Source organism: Ricinus communis, chromosome 2 (assembly GCF_019578655.1).
Source record: "Ricinus communis isolate WT05 ecotype wild-type chromosome 2, ASM1957865v1, whole genome shotgun sequence".
Classification (NCBI taxonomy): Eukaryota; Viridiplantae; Streptophyta; class Magnoliopsida; order Malpighiales; family Euphorbiaceae; genus Ricinus; species Ricinus communis.
Genome location: NC_063257.1, coordinates 710,437 through 726,039, shown reverse-complemented (window position 1 = coordinate 726,039; position 15,603 = coordinate 710,437). Strand labels below are relative to the sequence as shown.

The 15,603-nt window shown below is 34.1% G+C and overlaps 4 protein-coding genes across 4 annotated transcripts; 2 read left to right on the top strand and 2 right to left on the bottom strand.

Annotated features, from left to right (window-relative positions):
- The first annotated feature begins 154 nt into the window (after positions 1-154).
- Positions 155-1,149, top strand: LOC107261091 (auxin-responsive protein SAUR66-like). The gene has a single exon (XM_015717919.3). It carries the CDS (start codon positions 584-586, stop codon positions 851-853), a length of 270 nt encoding a protein of 89 aa, XP_015573405.1. The 5' UTR covers positions 155-583; the 3' UTR covers positions 854-1,149.
- Positions 1,150-1,285: 136 nt separating this feature from the next.
- Positions 1,286-5,777, bottom strand: LOC8267877 (probable CoA ligase CCL5). Its single transcript, XM_002510594.4, has 5 exons — positions 4,358-5,777; positions 2,201-2,346; positions 1,948-2,015; positions 1,675-1,777; positions 1,286-1,575 (listed from the first exon to the last, which is right to left on the bottom strand). The coding sequence occupies exons 1-5, from the start codon at positions 5,574-5,576 to the stop codon at positions 1,462-1,464; spliced, it is 1,650 nt and encodes a 549-aa protein (XP_002510640.1). The 5' UTR covers positions 5,577-5,777; the 3' UTR covers positions 1,286-1,461.
- Positions 5,778-7,674: 1,897 nt separating this feature from the next.
- Positions 7,675-9,534, top strand: LOC8267878 (NADH dehydrogenase [ubiquinone] 1 beta subcomplex subunit 2). The gene is made up of 4 exons (XM_002510595.4): positions 7,675-7,867; positions 8,425-8,470; positions 8,556-8,615; positions 9,241-9,534. Exons 1-3 carry the CDS (start codon positions 7,764-7,766, stop codon positions 8,613-8,615), a joined length of 210 nt encoding a protein of 69 aa, XP_002510641.2. The 5' UTR covers positions 7,675-7,763; the 3' UTR covers positions 9,241-9,534.
- Positions 9,535-11,586: 2,052 nt separating this feature from the next.
- Positions 11,587-12,656, bottom strand: LOC8267879. Its single transcript, XM_002510596.3, has one exon. It carries the CDS (start codon positions 12,500-12,502, stop codon positions 11,810-11,812), a length of 693 nt encoding a protein of 230 aa, XP_002510642.1. The 5' UTR covers positions 12,503-12,656; the 3' UTR covers positions 11,587-11,809.
- Positions 12,657-15,603: the final 2,947 nt, after the last annotated feature.

Sequence of the window (15,603 nt, the reverse complement as noted above, 5' to 3'; positions counted from 1 at the left end):
TAGTTAGAAACTAATATCTAAACTGAGGAGACAAAACTGCTTCAGTGGCGAGCAGCTTAAGTATGATATCTTTAAATGCTATGAACCCTCTTGAAGTCTCTCCAGTTTTTTGGAACTTTTGCCAGATTCCTCTTCTTCTACATAAGTAGTAGCGTGAAGTTTCTAATAAGTCGCCTAGATCCCTCTGCAGCCTTCATCCTCCAAAGGTATAAAAACTTATCTCATCCAATCCTCATCGCCACCTTCTAAAAGCCTCCAGCCACAGAGTAGTTCCCGAACAAAAGTAGTCCTGTTTTGTTTTTTCATGTTCAACAAACATGGCTTATCCAACCTCTCAATTCAATTGTCATAAAAGTCAGGTCCCCAACTTTATCACGAGTCACAGGAAACCCATTATACTCTCCATACATTACCGATATGCGGGCTTCTTCCCTCACCTTAGCTTTTAGAAACCTCACTGTATTACAATTACTTTATTTCCACCCCCCATCTGCCTATAAATTGCATATCATACTCAACCACTAGACCCTACATTCCCAATGCAGACGTTCGTTTCTTGAAATTCTTTAAAAAACACTGCTCCATGAAGAGTTCTTCTAAGATACTAAGCGAGATCATACAGAAATGGATAACCATGAAAAAGAAAGGCCATTTTGCTGTCTACACTAAGGAAGGCAAGAGGTTTGTTGTTCCTATAGACTATTTGAATCATCCCATTTTCAAAGTCCTACTTGAAATGGCTGAAGAAGAGTTTGGGACCGCGGCTCATGGACCTCTGCAAGTTCCTTGCGAAGAAGAATTTTTGGAATACATTTTCACTCTGCTAAGCAAAAAGTCCATCCCCGGAACTTGAAGATGCGATCTTCTCCATGAATATATAGTTGTGAGGGCATTCTTTTATCTTCTTTTCTCGCTCTCCTTCTTACAGTTCAAGTGCTCGTGCATCCATAGTTTTATAGAGCTGGATACTGAGTGATTCCACACTCTTGTACATTGAAAATGAGTGCGAGGCAATTAGTTCTTAATATAGTTCTGGGAGTCAACAATTTAATTAGTCCTTTTCGTTCTTTGTTTTCCCCTTAATCGTTCTAAAATTTGTGACTTAAACCTAACTTTTTAATGCAGGTTGCACACAGTGAATCATCAGAATTTTCATTCAGATTACAGTAATGCTTTAGCTTTTGGGACCAAAAACTCAAACAAGCTTTTACTCAGATCCTACTTGGGAGAGCAGTGAATCAATGCCTTTACATCATGAGTATAAAACTCATTCTAGAGGCTGCAATTGCTAAAGTTGCGACTTTTTAATTATGTCTATTGAATTTAACATTAAACAGTTACAAATTATACAGATAAACAAAGTTAAGAAGCTATATTATGGCTCAAAAATGGTGATACGATGCATATGGATGCAATAGTTCCTTCTCGTTCTAAAGACATGTCATAGCAAGCCCAAACTATTCAGAGTTTAGAGGTAGCAAGCTTTATCAGATCCTTCCTGAGAATCTTGCCGGATGGATTCTTTGGTATGGCAGCAATAAATGTGACTCTTCGGATTCTCTTGTATGGGGCCACCTGCATATGTAATACCATTACTACGGTGGCAAAACAACAATGCAATGGTTAATTCTGCTTTTGAAGAGCTCTCTTCAAATTATTTAACTTCAGACGCACCTGTCTTGCCACAAAGTCCATCACGGAACTCTCTGATAAATTGCTTCCAGCCTTTCTTACTACATATGCCATGGGAACCTGTCCAGCCTCCTTGTCAGGAAACCTGAAATATAAATATCACGTTCAGAAACTGTTTCCGAAAGGAAACTACTTCTTCACAGGAACAAAATTGCAGGGATTTCAGTGATTACAAGAGAACAAGATTCGGATGTTTCAGACATGCATAGAGTGAATCTCAGAGCTCTAATATATAGAAAATAAAAGAATGCTTACGGTATGACAGCAGCATCAGAAATTTCTGCATGAGTAAGTAGCAAGGCCTCTAGCTCTGCAGGGGGAACCTAACAAGTGAAGAGCAAATTTAGTCAGAGTAATTCCACAAAATCGCAGTTTCTACAAGAGTATTTGCAGAATCTAGTACCAACTGTTGTCGGGTAATTAAGTTAGAATGATTTCACTATAACATTAGGTACAGGACTAGAAGAAAAGTAAATGCTCAAACAGGGCCAAATGCAGTAATGATCACCTGATATCCCTTGTATTTAATAAGCTCCTTCAACCGATCAACCACAAAAACAAATCCGTCATCATCAATGTAGCATAAATCTCCCGTTCTTAGCCATCCTTCTGAATCAAGAGTTGAGGATGTAGCTTCAGCATTACTAAAGTAGCCTGCAAAGTCAACCACACAGATTCTATCATAAAAGATGAATAGTGTTAAAATTGCTAATTATCTCTCAATAGACTGATTTAATTGTATGCCATAGTGATAAAAAATGAGAGACCATAAGATTGTCAAATCTATTTTCCCTGCAAGCATTATTTCATGGCTAATTAGCCCTGGTATCTTTTCAAGTTGCCCATGCATTCATTTGTTTTTGGAACGAGAGGACCCACATCTAACTCAGTGGACGCAAAAGTAGATTTGGATGAGTGAAAGGTACCAGCACATAAAAAGCTTTCATTGAAAAACTCTCTCACCGCACATGTGTAATCATAATCTACCCATAAACAAAGCCATGAGTGTTCCAACAAGACATAGTTGGTTCTGAATTGATCCTAGCACACCCATAAATCCATAAGGTGTTAAATTTCACTGCCCCTAATCATAACTCCATAGTATTTCATAGGTTTTGCAAGTCCCAACTCAAGCACGAATTTTTGAACTCAAGATATTGTCTGTAGATAGTCTATAATGTTTGACCCCCAACAAGCTTTGGTCTGAATTGGAATTCATAACATGCTGCCCCTGGAGATAATCATAAGTTTTTATCATGTGAAGGATATGTTCCATAAACATTTTATGCTAGAATCATTGCGATAAATGACTAGATTGTAAAGTGCATTTACTGAAAATCTTTAGGCACTAACTTAAAGCAAAAGCAGTCTTTCTGAATGACTGAATTAACACACTCACGATTCCACACAGAGACAAAAAGGAATGTGAAGTAGGCAGGATAATAGAAAGAAGAAACAAACAAGATAATAATTGAAAGGTGACGAGGCGGACTGACCCAAATCCTTCTATTGCATAAGTGAATTGCAATGACCTTTTGGAACGTAAAATCAATCCCAGGAATTACCTAGCTCGCTCACTACAGTGCTCTGCCTTCTCAAACCATAAAAAAATTTCACAAGGTCAGGTCAGATATGATCCGCTTTAGCTATAACTAGTAGTATTTAATCAATCAATCCACAAGGCAGCACCCAGGGGAAGGCCTAGGTCATTTGGTGCAAGTTATAATGCTGTAAATCTTCTCAGACCCCTCTGCTTTTGGAATAATTTTAACTTCAAAGCCTAAATGCACGTCAGATTGGGAGAAGGTACTTGACTGCAATAATTTACATACGCAATTCTATTAGATGGTCCGCTAGTCCTTGGCGTTAACTCCAGAAACAACTAACAACCAACTCAGGCGCAAATTTAACTTACATAACGTTCAGCAGAGCATCTTCTAAACAAGTCGTTGGAAGATTTAATGGTTTTCTATTCATTTATAACTAAGGGTCCTATTATGCATTTATAGAAAACACACCAGAGTCAGAGGCAAGAACATGACTACATTTAAGGTTTTATGGTCCAAAGGATCAGAGCAAACCAGCCAGCCTCTTGCCACTACCATTTTAAACAAGCTACAGGCTGCCAGCCACTTCAAGTAGCTAAATTGAGATCTATAAACAGATTATTTTGTTCCACCCGTAGAAGCAAAAGAAAAATACAATAACAGTTAGTTAATAGTCCAGCATACCAGAGCTAATGGGGTAAAGTTACAAATTGAACAAGACATTTGAAATTGCACTATCAGATTAAATAGTGATTCCATGAGTCAGCCAAGTGCTGAAAGTGAACAGCACAATGCACCTTTTTTTCTCTTTTAACAAAAAAATCCATATTATTGTCCCAAAAGCAGGCAAATGGTATTCCCACAGCACTCTGTAGTAACATAAAAGAATTAGCCAGAAAAATACCATAATTTATCTTTGACAGACAAAAAGAAATATAAAAAGATAAAACTCCCCACTACCCTGCCTCAGTGTTTTAGACAATTAATATAATCTCCCACGCTGGTGATTTTTATTATTATTTTACTATTTGACAAGAAACGACAGTAGATGACATTTATTCCCGCATAAACAAAAACGGCAAACAGAAACAAACAATAAAGAAAAACAGGAAGCTTACCTTTCATAATAGAAGGACCTCTAAGCCAAAGTTCACCGGTATGGTTAACCGTCAAAGCTTTACCGTTCTCCGGTTCCACAATCTTCGCCTCCATGCTCGGCGACAACAGCCCCGCCGTACCATATCTTCTACTCTCCTCTAACGTATCTGTTGAAGCACCAATACCCGTCGATTCAGTCAACCCGTAACCCTGAAGAATCCTCACCGTCGGATATTTCTCAGCAAACCCCTCTATAACCTCCTTACTGAGTGGGGCCCCTCCAGATAGAACTGTTTTCAACGAACTCAAATCATACTTTAACCTCATCTGATCAGCACCGTTGATCATTGCTACCAGTATAGGCGGGACCAGAGGTAGATCAGTAGCACGATATCTCTCTATCGTCGATAACATTTCGTGTATCTCGAATTTCGAGAGAACTATGATCGTTGATCCTGACGCTAGTAGTCCCGTCGCGAAAGCTGCTAGACCGTAGATGTGAAACATGGGGACTGTACATATAAATTTATGCTCTCTGTCTTCGTTGAAACGTCCAACGATTGTTTGAACCATAGCAATTAAGTTACGGTGAGAGGAGACCACGCCTTTGCTTGCCCCAGTTGTACCTGACGAGTAGAGTAAAGTAGCCGTGTCATCCATGCTTACTCGCTCCTTGACTCGGTTCTCACTCGGTTCTTTTGTCATCATTTCGGTTAAAGTTGTTAAAATTTTGGCGGAGCAGTTGTGGTCATCGTCGTCTATAAGCACGATAGGGAGATTCGAGCTTGACTCGGTGAGTTTGGGGACGAGTTGTGGAGTGGTGAAAGCGAGTAAAGGTTTAGAGTCGGCAATCTGTTTGGCGATTTCACGAGGAGTGTTGAGAGGGTTAGTAGTGGTGATTATCGCTCCAAGAGACATGACAGAGAGACAAACAATAGGGAAGAATATAGAGTTTGGAGAAAGGAGAAGGACAACGTGGCCTTTGCGAATTCCCATGTCACATAAACAATTCGCGACGGAATCAACTGCTTTCCATAGGTCGGAGAAACTGAGGTGGCGGCCAGTGGTTGCGTCAATGAAGGCTGTTTTGCCATTGTGGGCCTGGGAGGAAATGAAAGTAGTTATATCCATGGAGTGTTTGGGTGGGAGAGGAATAGGCTTGCGTTTGCTGTAGAAAGTTGAATTTGATCGGCAAAAGCCGCTTCTGGTATCGATCGCGGAGGTGCTACTGTGTGCCATTAGACTTTTCCGATATGGTTACGGTGGCCCTGCTTCACTTTTGCGGTGTCGCTTCCGTCCCCAAGTTGTTGTCTTATAGAAATATACAGTGTGTGGACTTTTGTGAGACTAAGAGTTTGTAATAATTTGACCAGGTTAGATATTTTATTTCTGTGTGTGTGGGGGGGGCTAATAATAACCGTCAGATGAGGTTGAAGTGTGAATATGATCCGCCTAACAATTATTAGTCTGAAATAGGAATTATTTTTAATTTCTGGATATTATGCACGTGAGAAATTATGGTAATTCTGATTATAACTTTTTATTATAGATGAAAGAAAATCAAATTTAAAATTTAGTGGTTGAGATATATATATATATATATATATATATATATATATTCTGAATCAAATTGATTTTTCTTGTCAAACTTATTTGTTATGTTCAATCTTTCCATAGCCAGGTCATCATTTTTGTCAAGTAGCGATGAACATCTCCAACAATATTCTAATTCTTACTTTTCCTAAGCACTTGCCTAAGCAATTGATAGAAATTCATAATTATTTTTTTTTCTTTTCTTGTGGGTGTTTCTCCTTCATTTCCTCGTGTGGATGTCTTTTTATTGACTCGTGCCATGATCCACGATATATTTGCTTTTCTTTTTTCAATCTTTAGCATGCTTCACGATACTTTTATTATAATAAAATTCAAATCAGAAGCTCTACCTAAGGGTGGACAAAAACTATATAATTTTTTTAAAATATTTACAAATTTAAATTAAAAAATTTGATACCGCTTTTAATTTTCTTTCCCGATACAATTTGAAATTATAAATTTTTTGTGTTTTGAGTTCTGTTTTGTTTTAGACCCAACTAATATTTCTACACCATTAGCTCTACCGCATAAACACAAAGTTAACGACTTACATATAAAAGTTGGTTCTTTCATTTAAAGGTTTGATGCACCTTATATATATATTTTTTTATTGAACAATTATATTAAAATGGATTGTCAAAATTTAAAAAATAATAGCTGATAGCTGATTTGATTTTGTTATTTATTTAGACACTATTATTCTTATTAAAACTTATTAACAATAACTTACTTTAAATTAATCTCATAAAATTACATATTAAATACACTTATCCAAGCTTTTATTAGTAGAATTTAAATTTAAATTTTTACTTTTAAAATAATTTTTATAAATATTTTTAGTAATAACTACAATTGAGCTAAAGAAAATTAATTATAAATTTTTTAATTATTATAAATTATTTTTATTAATTTATATCATTAAATATAATAAAATATATTTACCGATAAATTATATCTCCAATGGTTATTTAACATACTAACAGTAACCGGTAATAAAATTTTATTAAACAATTTAATTTATCAGCCACCAGCTACCAGCTGTATTGATCAACTGAACTAATCAGGCTCATAGTTCTTTTAGTAGGTTCTAAATTTATTGATAAATAATTTATCCACGTATTATTACGTAATTTAAAAATAAAGATAATATTTGATTTATAAAATAATAAATAAATAAATATAATTGGTGTTTTGCATGAAACAATTTGTTTAAATATTTTACTTAAATTATAAAAATATAAAATATATATTTCATGTCAAATCGAAGCATTCTGACTTCTACTTTCAATCATTCCACTAATTGCTGATTTTTAAACTATAAAGCTTTGGTATAGAATTAAATGAATGCAAACTGTCTATTCTGTCACTGGGTTTATATTATTGTTGTAGTCTTGTACATGGAGTCCAATAAAAATTAATCATTGATTTACAAGTTAAAGAAACTATATAATTAAGATGGATCTAATTAAATTCAACTATTAAAGATTCAAGCCCGGATTCAGAAACATGTGAGGCCATTGTGCACATGCTATAAAAATATACCATTTTATGAAACTTTATTTGGATGAGAATCAAAAAAATCTTAAAAAATTAGAAATATTGATGGAAAAAGAAATCTGTTATGATTTAAAAAATCTCTTTGTAACTATTGCTTTTCAAATTAAATTGAGCCCAACAGAGCGAGGGGCTACAGGGCCATAGCATGAGGCCCAGAGTTGAATCGAGGATGTGATCAGGTGCTGATCACGTGGAGAAAAAAGTCCATTCAAACAAGACCTCGCCCCACTCGCCGATCGAGCGTTTCTGGTTGGAGCTTCGTGCAGAGAGAGATAAATGGGAGGAGGACATGGAGAAGGCTATACGTACAAGGGGATGACAATACATCAGCCAAAGCGATGGCATTCAATCACCGGAAAGGGCTTATGTGCCGTCATGTGGTGAGTTCTAACAGTCATCTTTCTAAATTTCTCAACCCTTAATGGTTAATTCGTGCTTTGTTCTTGTATCTGATCTATTGTTTTTTGCCTTATTGAGTTTCGTGCGAGTCAGATCGTCAAATTAGTTGCAGAAAGATTAAATTAATTTACACCTTAAATGGAGAATTATAGAAATTGTCGAGGTTAATCGTGTATTTATTTTGGTGTTGGCAAATTGCTCTGTAGTGAAATTGATCGGCAGAGTTTCATATTTAGGGTTTCACCTATTCACCTTGCTATTGAGATCCATTTTAACTCGTTATTTGAGCTTATGCTGTATTGAAGAAAAGAGAGCATCCAGAACTAGAAGACGGACACATTTAAGCAACTTACCTAGCAGTTCTTGATGCTAAATGAATGTGTTGAAATTCAATCTGCTTTGAGTTATCTCAACTTCGTCTTGTAATTATGTTTCAGTGTTGTTCAATTTTTACTTGCTTAATATTTTTCATGGTTCCAGCAATGCAATGTCTGAATTCTTACTGTACCAGTGGACTTATTAAAATTTATTGTTTCAGGTTTTGGATCCTATACAGGGCTAAGCAAGATGGTCCTGTAGTATTGGTGAGAGTTGATTCTGGATCTGACCCTCGTTTATAATTTATTTTTCTTTCTCAACTAAAATTCTCTTTTGTGCTATGTCTTCTAGGGTTGGCGGCATCCTTGGGAGGGCCATGGGGACCATGGTAGCCATGGCCACGAACACTAGGTATTTTTTTCTTTCTGCTACTAGTCAGATAAATGACATTATACATTTCTTCTGCATATGGTATGCAAGGCAAAGAATCAGGCAGTTTTGTACTTATGTCTTTCCAAATACTTCTGCCTGTTTATTGTCTGTTATGTCATCATAAATATTGAATGATGCCATATGTAGCTAAACATATAAAGCTCCTGAAAGTTAAGACAAGATGCCTTAACTATGTTATTGAATATCAAGAAGGGGTTCTTTTTTGTTTGTAATTGAATTTATTTTCTTTGTCAAAGATTTCTGAAAGCTTGGTTGCAAGACTATGTTTTGGTCTTTTCAGGAAAATGTTGTATTTCTTGTTGGATTGAATGACATTGCTTGAGCACCCTTTACAAATATTTTTGCGTACTATGATATTTGTTTTGAGCGAAACAGAACATAGTCATAAATCACTCCCCATCTTGAAGGTACCTTGCGTTGTCTACTTTTAGAAGATTTTATTGTTTGGCAGTTCTCAATATGTGTTTGCGCAATGGTATTACACCACCACCATTTTAGAAAATTCTTTTCAGCAATTGCTTTATACTATTTTTATATTGTAAGATGAAGTGGAGTCGTCATGGTTTTATCTTTGTGATTGCAGGCATTGGGCGGAGAGACAACAAAGGAACCGTAAATGCTTTTGCTTGTTGATTGCTGTCAGAGTTTTATCTGGATAGCTATTTTATTATTTAGTTGCTTCTTCTATATAATAAAGGATTTCTAAAAGAGATTGTAATGGGCATAATGTCATGAACACAGATCCCTTTCGTAGTTGTTAACTTGTGAGCATGAATTTGAGTTTGTCTTTTGTGTGTGTTACTCTGTCTTGATTTTGCACTTCTAGTTTATGTGAAAATCATTATGGATTAAATGCAGACAAGAAATTGTTGTTTTATTTTTGTTGTATTAGCCATCGTAAGGCTCGTCCATGTTGGGTGTCATATGATGTAACAAAGCAAGGCGACCTGCATAGAAGAGAAGAAATCCGCTATCAAAATACGAAGGCGTTCCCATTCATTGACAGAGAGGTGGATCCCTATATTCATGAGTTTAATTTACCATCTAATGGAGCAGGTCGCAAGTTTTGCCTATTGGAAGTTTAAAAAAGTTCAACCTTTCTTCTTGAAAAACTCTATGCGAAACACCCACACGGTACCATTTATATAGAAGATTTCGAAATCTAGGAATTCAAACCTTGTAGGTTAATTTTTCAACCCGCGTGTAAAAGTAAAAAGTTCATCAAGTTCCAAATATATTTTGCCTTTGCCTCGATCATGGAAGCAAATATTCAAAGGGATTTGATGGTGAAATTTGGTGTAAATAGTGCACTGCTGTAAGAAAAAAGAATACTGTAAAGTATAAAAATAAGGTAGCTATGGTATAAAAGTTAGTGTACGAAGGATGTCGGTGAAATATTATTCAACTGAAAATCATCAAATTCTGTTCAAAATTCCAAAATTGTGCACTTGCATTGTAGTAGGCTCTGTTTAACAAGGTGGAATCATAATAGGTGAGAAATGAGAAACATCAGTGAATCCAGGAGTTCTTTGCTTGACGTCCGTCTCAAAAAGGCTGGGCTGAGGTTTGTTGGCCTGAGCATTGTTGGGCTTCAATCTTTTGCTTGGGTTGGATATAATTTAGGTTTGCACGAGGTCCAACTAACACAGAATGTCGTTTATGGAGGACAGATTGTACTTGTTCCAAGTACCAAACAAGATGCTTCATCCCGTATCCTCCGGTGTGGCTAGTAATTCTTTCAAATTAAGACAAGCGGACATTTGGAATGGAAGTGATCTTCTTGCAAGGGAGACATAATGGTCGGTATTTGTATAGTATTTATTTATTTAATAGACTACTGCATGCAATGAGAGACAAAACTTGCGAAAAGCAGGTACTAAATTATGTCATTTCCCATTTAATTATTGTACTAAAGTCTTAAAAATTGATTATGGGTTGGCATGTCTCTATAAACCTTATACGGTGGGAATAATTTAACTTGATTAAACATCCAAATTGCCAAAATATGCCCCTTTTTAATACGGACATATATATTAGGATTGCCCTTTGTTTAGTCTCTTTGTTTTGGTTCAAGTTACATAATACCATATGTTAGTATTTTCATTCTTTTGATTGTCGGGTATCCTATGAGCTATTAGTTGGATGCTTTGGGGAACTGTTGGACATTAATTTATGACAAGTATTAGATTTTACTAGTAAACAGCTTTTGGCAAGATTGAGGTTTGAGTATGGTACAGAGCTGTTAGAAACTCCGTAAGAGGACTCCCAGTGAAATGAGGTTGACTAGAAGCTTCTTCGTACAGCTCAATCTGATATATGGTAGCAGTTTCATGAGGGACAAGAACCAGGAAAAGAAAGTCAAATGATATAAAACAAAGACATGAAACTTCGTTTTGCATGCATGCACTTATGTGCGCCCATACAGAACCGGTTATAATTTAAATGTATTTGGTAGTTCCTATCTCTTTGCTCTTTTAAAATGTTTATAATTATACATCGACACAATTAAGTTATAATTTCAAGTTAATTACTATTTCTCTACTTTAAACAATTATGGACTATATCTTCGAAAAGATGTGAGGTTACTGAATTTTTTTGGACAATTTTCTCATTTTTTAATCTCATTTTCCATTATACTAATTGCAACAGTATAATTTATTATGCCTGATAACCAATATAATTAATTATTCTCTAGCTATTAATTAAGGTGTAGGTTGCACGAGTAAGGATATTCTTCCGCTTGCTGAACTCTTTCCTAATGAGCAATGCTCTCATACTAAATTAAGACAACATGAAGATAGTTAATTTTATATATTTGTAATATGTCTGCTATACAGGGTTAAAATAATTTGAATTTCTAATGGCAACGAAAAGTCTCAGATTTCAGTGCAAATACACGTATCCATCGTCATAATGCTGAAGGAATAAAAGCACAAACAGGATGTGCAATTTTATTAATTAGAAAATAAGAAATAAATTAATAATTGATGAGTTAATTCAACATGATGATACAATTACAATTAAATGAAAATTAAAGGTTATATCTGTTCAGCTAGTTTACGTTCTAGCAAGCTGTAAGCTGTCACCCATGGCAAAGCACACCTAAAAATAATAGGTTTGCAGTGAAAACACAGGCTTTATTTATATATATCCTAATTGGTAAGTATATTAAGAAGAGAAACCCTAGTCTGGATCAACCGCCTGCATATGCACTCTAATTCCACTTCAAGGTCTTCAATGGCAATCTCCACCGCCTCCAGTCTCTTATTAGCACTTTGAAGTGCCGTCTCGTCGCAAAAATCATACAAGCTCTGGTTACTTGTACTGCTAAAGAACTTTGACCTAAAAGACCCTCTAGTAGATCTCTGATCCAACCATGGAATTGAAATGAGAGACAATAAAGACTCAACAATGGAGACGGTGACGACTCTCACTTCTCTTAGTACTTCAACAACTACTACAAGCTTGTGATCTGTAGTTGAGATGTCTGAAATAACAACTGATTTTCTCTTCATTCCCTTCAATGAACGTAGACATTTCAGTGTCTCTTTCTTTAGCTTCTTTCTGTAGTAATTATAAGCAGCAATCTTTGCATTAATATTTGGTTGGCTAAGAAATTTTCTGCGCAATGTGAACTGTAGGTCTATAAGATGTTCTTTGGCAAGCAAAAGAACATCTTTAGAAATGCCACACACATCTAACATTCTTAAAGATGCATCGCACACTTCTTGAACCCATTTTTCTTGCTTTTGGTGGACAAGAACTCGTTGGATTTCAGGTGAATGAAGAAGATTATTAGCAGAATTGTGCAGTTCTGTAAGAGCATTGAAATCAGGGAGCGACATGTTATCTTTCTTTAATATCTTTTTTCTTTTTGTTGTAATTCGAGATATGGTATATGATTTCTGAAGAAGAATGTGGAATAGGATTGGGAGACTAACAATAGACTTATGGTTTTTATAGAGAAGAATATGAGACAGACTATCGTCAGTTAGATCTGAGATCTTAGAAAAATGGGTTATGAAGTAGCAGTAGCAGTATTAGTATATATCCTTTTGTCGTAAGGAGGTGGTTTACTTTGTAACAGGAAGGGAACCAAATTATGTGAAAAGGAAGGTTCCAATTTAGATTTATTTTTCTTAATAAAAAGATTGAAGTTGTTAAGATATTGTTGTTGGCGATTTAGACTGACATTGTAAGTAATGCATGCACGAGGATTAGCTGCCAACCTGTGTTTAATTAAATCGTTAAAGAACAGACAAACAGTTGCTTAATAGAAAGTTTTGAATAATACCCTTCTTCTTTTTTGTCTACAAGGAAAAGGATGACTTACAACTGGAGATGCTTCTGTTCTCACTGGACTCAACAAGGGATCTGAGATTAAGATCTGCGGTTTTCTAGTGTGAAACTGCCAAGAATTTTCTTTTGAAGGTTCTTCGATAGATCATACCATAATGGGAATTCAAGATTTCGGATAATGTTTTAGTTTTATTTGGAAATTTTGCATGCAAGGGCAGTTCATAAAGAAAAAAAAAAAAAAAAATCCAAGACATGGCCAATCACAGGAATTAAAGGGCGACTTGTGATAATGGGAGAATTTCTTTGGATAATATATTAATTTTAATTTATATATATATATATATATATATATATGAGAATTTTATATTTTAATATTAAATAATTAATATAATTTATTATTTAAAATTAATAAATATATATTAATTATTTATTAATTTTTTTTATAAATATAGTATAAATTAAAATAAAAAAATTTCTTAAAAGATTTGCATGCACTTAATATATGGGCCGGTCTGTTCACCGGTGTCCGTACTCATTGATTATTGTTCACAATATAATTATAGTATTTGATATGTGAATGTGGCCTACTGGCGTTTTCCATAGTTAAATTGCTTATGAGAAGAAAAAAGATCTGTTTGAGAATTCTTTTGCTAGATGAATTACAATGGCATACTCTGTCTCTTTTTGTGAATTCTTATGGTTAAACAAAGACTTCTACTCTAAAATTTCTCTAATTTAATTCTTGATACTTATAGCCCAAGTTTTGGTTTTAGAAAATCTGGAATATAAAAATATTGCATTATTGATGATTGGAAGTGCAATGCATCATTAATAATGAATTATACATAGTTTTCATAAAAATGGCAGTGTAATATCTGTAAATTTCCCAAAAGCACAAAAATTTAGATTTCGGCTCTGTAAAATTTTATCTAGACTTTAGAAATTATTTTAAAATTATTAAAAAATAATTAATGTATAAATTGTTAGTTATAATTAATTAATTAGTAGTCTGATTTTAGATTTATTGTAGATTAATTTTAGAAGGAGTTAATATTTTATCATGTAAAATGAGGCTCTGATTAATTAAATTAAATGTGAGAAAAATTATTTGTGATGTATCGCGAATAATATTATTTTTTTAGACTGTTAATTATTGTTTTGTAAATTGGGTTGTATTGCAGAGTCAAAGAAATAATGTAGTTTTGGTGGTCCGATTCTCGTTAAATAAATTTAAAATATTTAAAGTATTTCTAGTAGGTTCTCGACCCATTATAGGGCGAAAAACGTCCATATTTTAGGGGGAGGTTCTACCGAATTTTTGGTAGAATTTTCTTAGACAGTCTAATCTAGGAGTCCAGGTTTAGAAAAAATTAAGGATATCTTATTAAGTGAATTACTTTTGTGAATAGATAATCTGTCTGTCCAACCAGCTCCACCTGAAGCGTAGGAGCAGACTGTGGAGCACGACAAAACTATAAGTTAAAGTAATATAATCAACTGCTCTTATGTCATGTTTAAATTAAATGCAATGCTAATTGATTAATAATTATTATGATTATTATTAGTATTATTATTAGTAATTTTGTTTGATTAAGAATTGTTATGAATATTATGAGCATCATTATTATTAATTTTTTTTTTATTATTATTGATATCATTATTATTATTATTATTATTATTATACATAAATTTTATATTTTCTATACTCGAAGCTATTCAACTTTAATTCTTAATATTTTATTAATAATTATGTTTACTTGTGATTTATGCTATTTATAATTATTATTAATACTATGATTAAACTTTGGGATGAGGCGGCAGTAGAATATGCTATCTAATGTATTGCATCAATGATCGCATGCGCACCGATATTAATCAGGGACAAGTAGTAATAGAATATTTTTAGGATTTTCCCTGGTCGAGTACACCTTTTTAAGCTGTGGGGATTTGATTGCTGGAAAAAAGGTCACTGGTTGAGCGTTGATCTCTAGGTGCCGGCTTTATTGAGAATCAAGTGACCATATTGGATTTAAAGATCTTGGTTGAGCTTCGCTGTCTAGAGGTCAGCCTTACTCGAATAAGAGAACCGAAAGGCTGCCAGTATTAGGGTTAGGGTTCTGCTGAAGTGCTCATTCCTTAATAGTTAAAAGTCAATTATTTTAAATTATACTATAACACTTACTTATGCACCGCATTATTTTATCAACCATGACACATAGATATTTATAGTTGTTTTACTTTTGATATATGATTTTATAAATTGACAGTCTCAATTCTAAATTAATAATCTAAATTTAAATATATTTTTTGCTTTGAATATTTAAATATTTTTATCATAAAAAATAATTTCAAAATTTTTTAACGATAAATTCAACCGACTAAATTACATAAATAACTTAACTTATGACCTGGATGTTTTAAATTTCCGATTAATATATGTAATGTAGTCAACTAGCTAGGTGTGTGGTTGAAATGTTTGTATCCAATTTTAATTGTTGTACAAAGTTTCAAACTTGTCACTTGTAATCGAATTTTTGATTTAACTTGTCGGTGTCTATCAATCCTCCTAAAATAGAAAAATCTTTAAATAATTCTAATTATTTTAAGAGGTTTACGTCACCTAAACAACTAGCAGGGGCACATCCAA